A 12,335-nucleotide genomic window follows, 5' to 3' on the forward strand; every position below is an offset into this window, starting at 1 on the left:
TCGCAGCATCTCTGGAGGACATGGAAAGTTGATATTTCCAGTAGACTCTGGTCAAGAAGGCTTACCAGCGTCTCTTCTTCCTGAGGAGACTGAAGAAGGTCCATCTGTCTCCCCAGATTCTGGTGAACTTCTGCCGCTGCACCATCTAGAGCATCCTTACCAACTGTATCACAGTATGGTATGGCAGCTGCTCTGTCTCCGACCGGAAAGCATTGCAGAGGGTGGTGAAAATTGCCCAACGCATCACCGGTTCCTCACTCCCATCCATTGAGTCTGTCCAAAGCAAGCGTTGTCTGCGAAGGGCGCTCTGCATCGCCAAGGACTGCTCTCACCCCAACCATAGACTGTTTACCCTCATACCATCCGGGAGGCGCTACAGGTCTCTCCGTTGCCAGACCAGCAGGTCCAGGAACAGCTTCTTCCCGGCAGCTGTCACACTACTCAGCAATGTACCTCGGTGACTGCCAATCACCCCCCCCCCCCCACCCCCCCCCCCGGTCACTCCTCCCACCAGGAAAACACTATGACTGTATGCATGTAAATAGATGTATTTATTGTCATATTCTATGTCGCTCTTCCAGGGAGATGCTAACTGCATTTCGTTGTCTCTGTACTGTACACTGACAATGACAATTGAAGTTGAATCTGAATCTGAATCTGAATCTGAAGAACCCTTCTTCAGACCCGACTGAAATGGGAGGGAGAAAGCTGAAGAAGAGATGGGGGCGGGACAAAGCCTGGCAAGTGAGAGTTAGATACAGGTCAGATTCAGATTCAGATTCAGATTCAATTTTAATTGTCATTGTCAGTGTACAGTACAGAGACAACGAAATGTATTTAGCATCTCCCTGGAAGAGCGACATAGCAAATGATTTGAATAAATAATAATAAGTGATAATAAGTGTCCGGGGGGTGGGGGGGGGTGATTGGCAGTCACCGAGGTACGTTGTTGAGTAGAGTGACAGCCGCCGGGAAGAAGCTGTTCCTGGACCTGCTGGTTCGGCAACGGAGAGACCTGTAGCGCCACCCGGATGGTAGGAGGGTAAACAGTCCATGGTTGGGGTGAGAGCAGTCCTTGGCGATGCTGAGCGCCCTCCGCAGACAACGCTTGCTTTGGACAGACTCAATGGAGGGGAGCGAGGAACCGGTGATGCGTTGGGCAATTTTCACCACCCTCTGCAATGCCTTCCGGTCGGAGACAGAGCAGTTGCCATATCATACTGTGATGCAGTTGGTAAGGATGCTCTCGATGGTGCAGCGGTAGAAGTTCACCAGGATCTGAGGAGACAGATGGACCTTCTTCAGTCTCCTCAGGAAGAAGAGACGCTGGTGAGCCTTCTTGATCAGAGTTGAGGTATTGTGGGTCCAAGAGAGGTCATCGGAGATGTTGACTCCCAGGAACCTGAAGCTAGAAACACGTTCCACCTCCGTCCCGTTAATGTGGATGGGGGTGTGCGTGCCGCCCCTGGTCTTCCTGAAGTCTACAATGAGCTCCTTGGTCTTCTTGGAGTTAAGGGCCAGGTTGTTGTCAGCGCACCATGCTGCTAAGTGCTGGACCTCCTCCCTGTAGGCCGACTCATCGTTGTTGCTGATGAGGCCAATCACCGTTGTATCATCTGCATACTTGATGATGGTGTTAGTACCATGTACAGGTGTGCAGTCATAGGTGAAGAGGGAGTAGAGGAGGGGGCACAGCACACAGCCCTGTGGAACGCCGGTGTTCAGGGTGAGGGTTGAAGAGGTGTGCTTGTCTAACCTAACAGACTGGGGTCTGTTGGTTAGAAAGTCCAGTATCCAGTTGCAGAGGGAGGGGTCGATGCCCAGGTTACCGAGTTTGGTGATCAGTTTTGATGGTATAATGGTGTTGAATGCTGAGCTGTAATCGATGAACAGCATTCTTACGTAAGTGTCTCTGTTGTCGAGGTGGGAGAGGGCGGAGTGAAGTGCCGTTGAGATGGCATCCCCCGTACTCCTGTTCTTGCGGTAGGCAAACTGATAGTGATCCAGTGTGGGGGGTAGGCAGCTTTTGAGGTGTGCCAGGACCAGCCTCTCGAAGCACTTGGTGATGATGGGGGTAAGTGCAACTGGGCGGAAGTCGTTGAGGCTTGCTGCAGTGGAGTGTTTTGGCACTGGCACGATGGAGGTGGTTTTAAGGCACGTGGGGACAACTGCTTGGGCAAGTGACAGGTTGAAGATGTCAGTCCAGACGTCTGTCAGCTGCGCAGCACAGGCCCTGAGCACGCGCCCGGGGATGCCGTCAGGGCCAGCAGCTTTCAGCAGGTCAGAGGGGGTTTGATTGGCAAATGGGTGGACAAAGGTTAAAAATGCATAGGAGACAAAAGAGTGTCAGATAAGGAAAGAAAAGGAATGAATGATAAGCCAGAGGTAGGGCTATACGTGAAAGGGGATGGGCAAAGGGGGAAGGTGGGGCAGGATAGTCAGAGAATTGGGTGCGAACTGTGGCACAGAGAAGAGAGGAGGGAGAAAATGGGGGAGGATGTTACCTAAAATTGGAAAATTTAATGCTCATACTATTGGCTTGTAAACTAATCTACCTAGATTTTTAAGAAATTCAAAATCTGCAACACACTGCCTGAGTGGGTGGTGGAGGCAGATACCCTCACAAAGTTTAAGAAGTATTTTGATGATCATCTAAATGACCAATGATTCGAAGGCTATGGACCATGTGCTAGTAAACAGGATTTGATGGTTGGCATGAGCCTGATGGGCTGAAAGGCCTGTTTTCTGTACTTAGTGCATCTGTGCCTTTTGTGATGAAATTGAACATCATAGAAAGGTGATTACACACATATCTTTATGTGTATATTGTTCAGAGCCTGAAGAGTTACAAAGGGAATTGAATATTTGATTCCTTTTCAACAAATACCTATTCTGACCCGGGTCATTCAGGAAGCAATTAAAGATGGCTGACTTTCAGCACTTTTGGGGAAATTAATTTGTAGGTCTACAGGGAATGAACAGTGCAACGGTACTGACCATATCGCTTAACAAAGAGCCAACGTGGACTAAATGGCACTTCACATCCTCAAACAATTCTATGGTTCTGTGAAGGGATTACTATATTAATGGGACTGTGCTACAGTTTCCATAATTACAACAGAAACAGAATTTTAATAGAAAAAAACAGAATTACTATTCTGTAAGATTTTAATTGTACTAGATATGGTTGTACGGCTGGAAGGGAAGAGATATTTCCAGGTCCAATTATTAATCATTTTATATATCAAGAAGCCAAATGTGGTTAATAGTGCCCATAATGAAGTTGAAGGTCCAACTTGAGAGAAGTTTGCTCAGAAACAATGGGATTATATTAGAAATATCAGCTGTGAACTAGTAGGAAATGAAACTGGCATATCATGCTGTACATTTAAGGACGCTGGAGAATGTAAATGTATGTCATTGACAAAGAGGTTAATCAGGTTTCAAGGTATCATTGTAGAAATAATAGTCTCCAAGAGGTATGATAAAAGAAAAAAGAATACAATAAAACTGGGTTAGGAGAAGGATTGGAAAGATTATGTCGAGAGAATATTGAATTAAAAAACAGCAGTCTAAAAATATAACTGTTAAACATCTGGGCCCCAAAGGAATGCTGTTTAAACAAATTAATGCTGTTTCAACAGATTACGATCAAGTACGAGAAATATTTCGCAACATATTTTTAAGGCGCAGATTCTTGATTAGTAACGCCCCTGTCCCACTGATGCCCCAAACCTGAACGGAAACCTCTGGAGACTTTTGCCCCTGTCCCACTTAGGAAACGGATGCTGTTTGTTGATTTCAGATCAGCATTTAACACAATAATCCCCCAGCATCTGGTGAGCAAACTGGCACCCCTAGGTTTCAATACCATACTATGCAACTGGATCCTGGATTTCCTTTCTGAAAGACCCCAGTCTGTGCGGGTGGGGAAGAACACCTCCTCGGTCATCACACTGAGCACCGGATCCCCTCAGGGCTGTGTCCTGAGTCCGCTGCTGTTCACATTGATGACACATGACTGTGTCGCCAGGTCCACTACTAACCATATCATCATATACGCGGATGACACAACAGTAGTGGGCCTCATCCGCAATAACGACGACCAGGCATATAGAGAGGAGGTGGAACAGCTCGTGAGCTGGTGCAGCAGGAACAACCTTCTCCTAAATGTGAACAAAACCAAGGAGATTGTCGTCGATTTCAGAAGGAAAATTCAGCCCAGTCACACTCCACTTTGCATCAACAACTCAGCAGTGGAGCAGGTGAAAAAGATCAAGTTCCTGGGGGTTTATATAACGGACACCTTAAACTGGTCCACAAACATTACATCTCTGGCAAAACGGGCACAGCAGCGGTTGTACTTCCTCCGCAGGTTGAGAAGTTTACACCTCCACCCTCCCATCCTCGCCACTTTCTACAGAAGCACAATTGAGTCGGTCATGACCAGCTGCATCTCTACGTGGTGCGGCAGCTGTACAGCTGCGGACTGGAAGTGCCTTCAGAGAGTGGTGAGGACAGCGGAAAAAATCATTGGGACTTCTCTTCCTTCAATCATGGACATGGGGTACAAGCGCTGTCTGATTAGAGCTAAGGGCATTACCAGAGCCCCCACACACCCACAATTCGGACTGTTTATACTGCTTAACTCTGGGAGGAGGTACCGCAGCATGAAGAGCGGGACAACCAGGTTCTGCAACAGCTTCATCCCCCAGGCCATAAGATTACTGAACAATCAACAAAACCGGGGCTAGAACTTTTTAAATATCGACACTTTTTAAAAACTTTTTATATATATTTATTTTACAGAACCATGCGCATGAGGCATTTTTATGGACGCACCTAGCACTTTTACTTTTACTATTTACCTGATTGGAGAGTCAAATGCAACAAAATTTTGTTCAAGGTGCACTGTGTCTAGGTGTATATCTGAATGACAATAACGTTTTCATTCATTCATTCAAACCTGAACGGAAACCTCTGGAGACTTTGCACCCCACTCAAGGTTTCCGTGCAGTTCCCGGAGGTTCCCGGAGGTTTTTGTCCGTCTCCCTACCTGCTTCCACCACCTGCAACCTCACGGAAACCTTGGGTTGGGCGCAAAGTCTCCAGAGGTTTCCGTTCAGGTTTCCTAAGTGGGACAGGGGCATTAGCGCCCCACCCAAGGTTTCCGTGCGGTTCCCGGAGGTTTTTGTCAGTCTCCCTACCTGCTTCCACTACCTGCAACCTCCGGCAACCACCTGCAACCTCCGGGAAAGTCTCCAGAAGTTTCAGTTCAGGTTTCTTAAGTGGGACAGGGGCATAAGGGTGTCATGGGTTATAGGGAGAAGGCAGAGAATGGGTTGAGAGGGAAGAATAGATCAGCCATGATTGAATGGCAGAGTACTTAATGGGCCAAATAGCCTAATTCTGCTTCTAGAACTCTGAAACTTATGAATTCAAAATTATGAACAAAATGTAACTGGCTTTATATTTCATTCAAAAAATAATATTCACAAAGTTGCCATTTTATCCTGTTCATTCACTCTTAATAACTCCAAATTTGCTTGGCTGTTCTTGACCACCTGATAAACCAGATTTCTGTATCAACATTCACTCCAACACATATAAATGTTGCCGAAGGAGCTGGTTGGAAGCTAATATAATATCATGATGTAAAATATCATAATATAAAATATCATCATGTAAAATAAATATTGCATGATGTAAAACAGTTAAAAAAAAAAAAAGGTTCTGCAATTTTAAATAAAAATAGTGGAACACACATTCACGCCTATATCAAGGCCAGAACAAAAGCTCTTGATTACACCTGACAAGTCAGTGGAAGGAGTGAAACTACATAACTGGGATTCGATTACTTTTTTTTTGCAACAGTAGTTAATTATTTTATTATTGCTATAGTACCGCATTTTCTTGGGCATGTTTTGACATTTTCTAATGCTCTATAGGAACAGAGCATGGGGAAAAAGCTGGAACGGGGTATTGATTTTGTATGATGTGCCTTGATCACATTGAATGGCGGTGCTGGCTCGAAGTGCCGAATGGCCTACTCCTGCACCTATTTTCTATGTTTCTATGTCTCTATGTTCCATATTGATGATTTCAGAGCCTTATATGTAGGAAAGCATTATCTTAACCTATAAATATGGATCAGAATAAAATAATAAATGAATTGTTTCAATTTGCCAGGAGATGGCTGACTGTAAGCTGTCGACACCATTAACCACACAAATGTCAACAGTGAAACCATGGCAACGACAGACTAATGATATCCAGACTGCATTGCAGGTATGATTACAGGCAGGCACCTAGCACAAATGATTTCAATTCAATAAATTTCAGTCTTACATTTTGGGTAGCTTCATCACCTGAACCTCTACAGGGAGCAGAACAGTTGAAAAGTCTATAATAGTTGAAAAGTCAGGTCGCGGGAAGTTCCCCCCGCCACGGGTACCATGTAATCCCGTGCTACCTGCTCCATGGTCGGATAGTCGGTGACTAATCCGTCTCCCCCACCTAGTTTGCCAGGTAAGGAGGTGGCTGTAGACCCCCAGCAGGACCAAAAACAAGACCTGTCAAAGGGCGGATGAGCTAGCGAGCCAACGGCCATCCACACTTCAGTAGAATTGTAAGGCATCGTGCCTGTTGATGTTTTCAATGATGAAGATGCAGTTACTAGGGTCCATTTACTTTAAAACATGAATACTGAAGATTATAAAGATTCTTTATGCTCATAGATAAGCTATCTTTTTTATCTTTAACCTTAACTACACTGAAAAGCTAATCAAGCCATTCCAAATAACAAAAAAACTACTTACAGAGTTTAACATGCAACACAAGGAAGTCATAGAAATAACAAATGTGATAAATAGGTACAATAGCATGCTAATTTATCAATATGAAAAGGTAAAGTATGAATATGTTTTATTTTTGCAAATTATTACTGCTTTTCTTCCCCCAAATGCATCTTATTATCTAAAGTTTTTATTGCATGTTTTAGTCTGCATGAATTTTGGACTCACTTTTGGGGATGTTTCATTTGTTATTCCCTCTCTACTTATCCTGTTTTCTTCAAATATCATGAATTAATATTTTATAAAGTATAATCTTTATGTTCAAGCCAATTCATTTTTCTGAATTTATGGATTGATTAAGTTGTTGATTGGAAGATAGCATAGCAACAGGCCCGTCAGCTCACTGTTCATGCCAACCATCAATTACCTGTTCACACTAGTTCTATGTTATCTCTCTTTATCATACATTCCATACAAAGTAATGGAAATTTACAGAGGCCAATTAATCTACAAACCCACACGTCTTTGTGTTAGGAAACCGGAGAACCAGGAGGAAACCATGCTGTCATAGGAAGAACATGCAAACTCCACATAGACAGCATCGAGGGCAGGATCAAACCTGGGTCTCTGGCCCATGAGTCAGAAACTCTACCAATTGAGCCGCTGTGCTGCCCTTATTTATGAATGCTCTAAATAGAAACAGGTCTAATAAAAAAATCTGCTTTGGAAAATCCTCTATAACTGTATATTGTAAAGTTTGTATTGCAAAAATACAAGTACAGCATGTTCTTGAATCTGAGTTATTTGGAGGATCAAAATGAATTAACTGTATGAATCTTCCGACAATTACCTCTTCTGCAAAATGACAAACATAGAAACTAAAAAACAAAGTTGCTTTTACGAAGATTGTACAATCATTCCTGTAAAGACACTTATCGGCAACAAAATCTTTCAGTTCATGAGAAATTAAAAATGCAAAGATTTCTGATTTTTGCTTTTAGTACCTCATATGACATTTTAGCGTGCCTCCTCTGATATTTTTCTCTTTTAAAGCTCCATTTGCTACCAATACCCTTTATGGATTCCATGTGTACATACAGGGAGCCTCTTTATTAATGCTTAAGACTTAAGTTCAATGCCTCTTCAATGAAGCTCAGCAGCAGGGTAGCTGAATGACCTTCAATGGCACAGCATTAGCTGGAACTAGCAACACTTTACTAGTATGTTTAATGAGGGCACTACCTCGCCAGGGTTTTCCAGCACACACTGCAGTTCCATATTATTTTTCTAAAGAATACATACAGTCTAACAAAATCACACACGGGTTGTTTCCCACAGCTGGAAACTACTTTTGAATTTTGTCACTATCAGGTTTAGCAAATTCAACAATGTAAATGTTGCTTTTCAGCAGAACTTTCGGAAAGTTAGAAGCATCTGCAGAGCACACAAAGTTGAGACAATTACAGTATCAAACAATGTTTATCCACATTTGAGCAATTAAGCTTAGTTGAAAATGCATATGAGAAAGTAATGATTTTAACAAGACCAAATCCATGGCTGTATCGCTACTGTTTTCAGTCATCATTGTAAGATAATTGTCACAATGAGTTCTGATAAAATGTTGAAAGAATTCTGCATTGATATTGGTCGATCTGATTTTTTGAAAATAATTTTGCCATAGTAATGTTAACATTTAGAGTAAGAAACTTCAATAAATCACCAGTCTGTTGGAAGTCTGAAATCACTGACCAATAGAAAAAACATTTTTAAAATCTCCTTCTCTCCTCTGTGCTGCTTTCAATTACCGGTAATTCCTGAATCCCCTTTAATCTGATTTTGGCCTGTTCAGCACATTCTGTCCCTAATGTTAAATTTGAGTCAGTCTAATCAATTTACTATTTCTTGTTCCAAATTCCCCACCCCCGTTCCGCCTGTTTTAATTATTAATGAGATTCACATTAACAGTCCTGGTCCCAAATTAAGCTGAAGCAAGGAACCAAAACCCAAGTATAATTCATCCATTTTCTAACTCCTAACTTATGTACCAATAGCTTAGTACTTTCCTCTCTGAGATTCATTAAAGCATTTTGTAATTTATCTTCATTTTTCTCTTTGCAATATATCTGGGAGTTATATATACACAGCCATGCACTTTCAGTAAGAATGGAGATAATGATAATCTAGATTTTTTACATTTTGAAATAGGTTTATCTAGAAAATGTCATTGTTTAATTTTGAACACACCTAGGGCAACAGCCATTGGGACAAGATGCCCTTCAACTGGTCCTGAAATGACAGATGTAGATGTTATCTGATGAGATGGACTAAAAAGGTATTGGTTGTTATGAAAATGTGGAGCGGAAAGTTGCTGCTGTCCTACTGGAGGACTAACGTCTGCCTTGAGTGCAGAGGGAATAGTTTGTGTTCTTGCAGATTTCACCTTGACACCTATTAAAATAAGAAAAAAAGAGTTATGGGAGATCTGTATATTTTCTTGCGCTTAAAGCCCTGTCCCACGGTACGAGTTCATTCCAAGAGCTCTCCCGAGTTTGCCCCGATTAGAACTCGGAGATTTACGGTAATGGCCACTTGTCGGTACTCGGGGCTCTCGTAGACATTTTTCAACATGTTGAAAAATCTTCACGAGTCTTCCCGTGCTTACCTGCCGTTAGCGAGTCTTCCCGAGTACCTGCCGTTAACGTTACGAGCCGCTAAGAGACGTCCCCGAACTCCGACGTACCCGCTACGTTCATTCTCCGTGCTTACCACGAGTTTGTTTTTTTAAACTCGGGAGAGCTCTTGAAATGAACTCGTACCGTGGGACAGGGCTATAAGGAATTCATTTATGAACGATCATAGATGTTCATTTATTAAACCCTTGAGTCTATCATTCCAAATTTAAAAACATCATATACTTTAAGTGCTGTATCCCAGAAAGTCCTATGTGCTACACAGTTGCATAGCTGGTAGGGCTGCTGCCTCACCGCACTAGAAACCCGAATTTGAATAGAATAGAATGCCTTTTATTGTCATTCAAACAGCTTGGTTTGAACAAAATTGCATTTTCTACAGTCTTAACAATTACAAAAAAAAAACAAGATCCACACTTAACACACTTTACACAGACATCCATCACAGTGAATCTCCAACACCTCCTCTCTGTGATGGAAGACAAAAGTCTTATCTCTTCCCTTGTTCTTCTCCCGCGGTCCAGCAGTCCAACTGCAACGTCGAGGCGAACTGGGTGACCCTGTCTGTGTGGAGTTTGCACATTCTCCGTGACTGGATTTCCTCCGGGTGCTCCATTTTCCTCCCACATCCAAAAGATTCAAGATGGCGGCGCTGGCTTAACAGCTGCGGCCCACCTGCAGTCCGTCTGTTTTTTTTTCTTTCGTTTTGTTCCTTGTCATGTTTTAGTTAATTTTGTTTTATTAAGTTGTGTATGTGTGTGGGTGGGGTGGGAGAAACATGTTTTGGTCTCTTCCTTCGGGGGATGCGACTTTCTTCGGTCGTATTCCCCGTCTCCGTCTGCGCCGAGGCCTAATGGCGGAGCGGGCGGCACCGAAGCTGTAGCGGCAACAGCAGCAGCAGCGGAGACCGGACTCGGCACCGAAGCTGTAGCGGCGGCAGCAGCAGCACCGGAGACCTGACTCGGCACCGAAGCTGTGGCGGCGGCAGCAGCAGCAGCGGAGACCCGGCTCGGCCCTGGAGCTGTGGCGGCGGCAGCAGCAGCAACGGAGACCTGACTCGGCCCCGAAGGTGTAGCGGCGGCAGCAGCAGCAGCGGAGACCTGACTCGGCCCTGGAGCTGTAGCAGCAACAGCAGCAGCAGCGGAGACCTGACTCGGCCCCGAAGGTGTAGCGGCGGCAGCAGCAACAGCGGAGACCAGGCTCGGCACAGAAGCTGTGGCGGCGGCAGCAGCAGCAGCAGCAGCGGCGGAGACCCGACTCGGCCCTGGAGTTGTGGCGGAGGCAGCAACCACCCGCGGAGTTTGAACCGTCGCCTCGGCACAGAGGGAGAACAAAGGGGGAAGAGACAGAGACTTTAAGATTTTGCCTTCCACCACAGTGAGGAGGTGTTTGGTGAACTCACTGTGGTGGATGTTAAATTTGTGTTGATGTGTGTTTTTGCCATTTTTTTAATTATATGTATGACTGCAGGGAAACAAAATTTCGTTCAGACCGAAAGGTCTGAATGACAATAAAACGAATCTAATCTAATCTAATCTAATCTAATCTAAGATGTGCAGGTTTATGTTAAATAGCTGCTGTAAATTGCCCATTTTGTGTATGGATTGGATGTGAAAGTGGGATAATGTAGTGTGAAATAGTGATTGATGGTCGGTGTGGATTCAGAGGGTCGAAGGGCCTGATTCCACACTGTATCTTTCAATCAGTTTCACACTAAGCAAAATATTAACTTTCCAAGCATAATAATATACAAGCCAATCTGCTTGAAGTCATTTGTTTCCTATATTTCCTGTTAAATACTTTTATGATTGAAGTTTTGAACTCTTATTTGGCAATTTCAACATTCTTTTCATTTATTCCTGGAGAATGGTGGGCCACATTGTATGATTGCTCGCAGATCTCAAAGAAACAGCCAGCAATCAGCTCTTGAGTCAGAAAGCCATAGACTTCCATACACGGTTGGGAAGTCTTGAGATAACCTGAGGCGAGGCTGACATGGCTCTATCACTTGTATCAACACTTAAGAGCTGTGCTGGAGCAAGAAGGAGAGGTTTACAGCAAGGATTGCAAATCGAGGAATGACAATCCTATTCAATTAATTGGGGTCACTGACTTTACAGATAAAAGGATAGGGAAGGTACAAAGTGAAGGTAAGTATTTTAATTATATTCAACTATATTGCTGTATTAATTACCTATTTTAAACTTTAATTATCAGTGATGTTATATTTAAAGTTTAAAATATGTAATTAACATAGCAATATAGCTGCCACACCAAACGAGTTAACACTGTCCTTAACTCTGCAATGTGGGTCATCACAGGGACGCTTAAGTCAACACCTTTGCAGTGGCTCCCTGTCCTCTCTCACATCGCCCCTCCTAGCATACGCAGAAGGGAGAGGATGTTGAAAGATTGGTGCACCATCGAGGCTAACCGTGACTTTCCCATCCATGCTGACTTGAACAATCTGCCCAACATGCGCCTGAAGTCCCGTAAACCCTTTGGGTCTTCAGCCAAATCCCTGGAGGACTTTGACCCCCAAGACAGAGTGGCACATAGCCTGGAAAGATGCCAACACCAACAACGGATAGGTCATCACAGACCCCACAGTGAAACCAACAGGATTTGACCTCCATCACAAGCAATGGCTAACCCTGAACAGAATCCGCACCCTCTATGCAAGAACAGCCCATCACCTGCATAAGTGGGGGATGACAGACAGCGCTGCTTGCGACTGCGGACATCCGGACCAGACCATTCCACACATCGTGAATGAGTGCCCACTGAAGCTTTTTCCTGGTGGCATCAAAGCTTCCACTCAGTAACTGATGCTGACCTGGCCTGGATGTCT

At 43.9% G+C, this 12,335-nt stretch overlaps 1 protein-coding gene across 5 annotated transcripts in view; it reads right to left on the reverse strand.

Annotated features, from left to right (window-relative positions):
• The window catches only part of kiaa0586 (KIAA0586 ortholog), a 371,111-nt gene that overhangs the window by 169,401 nt on the left and 189,375 nt on the right, over positions 1-12,335 (reverse strand). For 4 of the 5 annotated variants that reach the window (XM_033027180.1, XM_033027181.1, XM_033027179.1 and 1 more), the window contains one exon: positions 9,039-9,242. The exons of the other annotated variant lie outside the window; for it this stretch is intronic. In XM_033027180.1, coding sequence (XP_032883071.1) covers positions 9,039-9,242 — 204 coding nt within the window. The remainder of the gene's footprint in view (positions 1-9,038; positions 9,243-12,335) is intronic. 5 annotated transcript variants of the gene reach the window in all.

Source organism: Amblyraja radiata, chromosome 9, assembly GCF_010909765.2.
Source record: "Amblyraja radiata isolate CabotCenter1 chromosome 9, sAmbRad1.1.pri, whole genome shotgun sequence".
NCBI classification, from domain to species: domain Eukaryota; kingdom Metazoa; phylum Chordata; class Chondrichthyes; order Rajiformes; family Rajidae; genus Amblyraja; species Amblyraja radiata.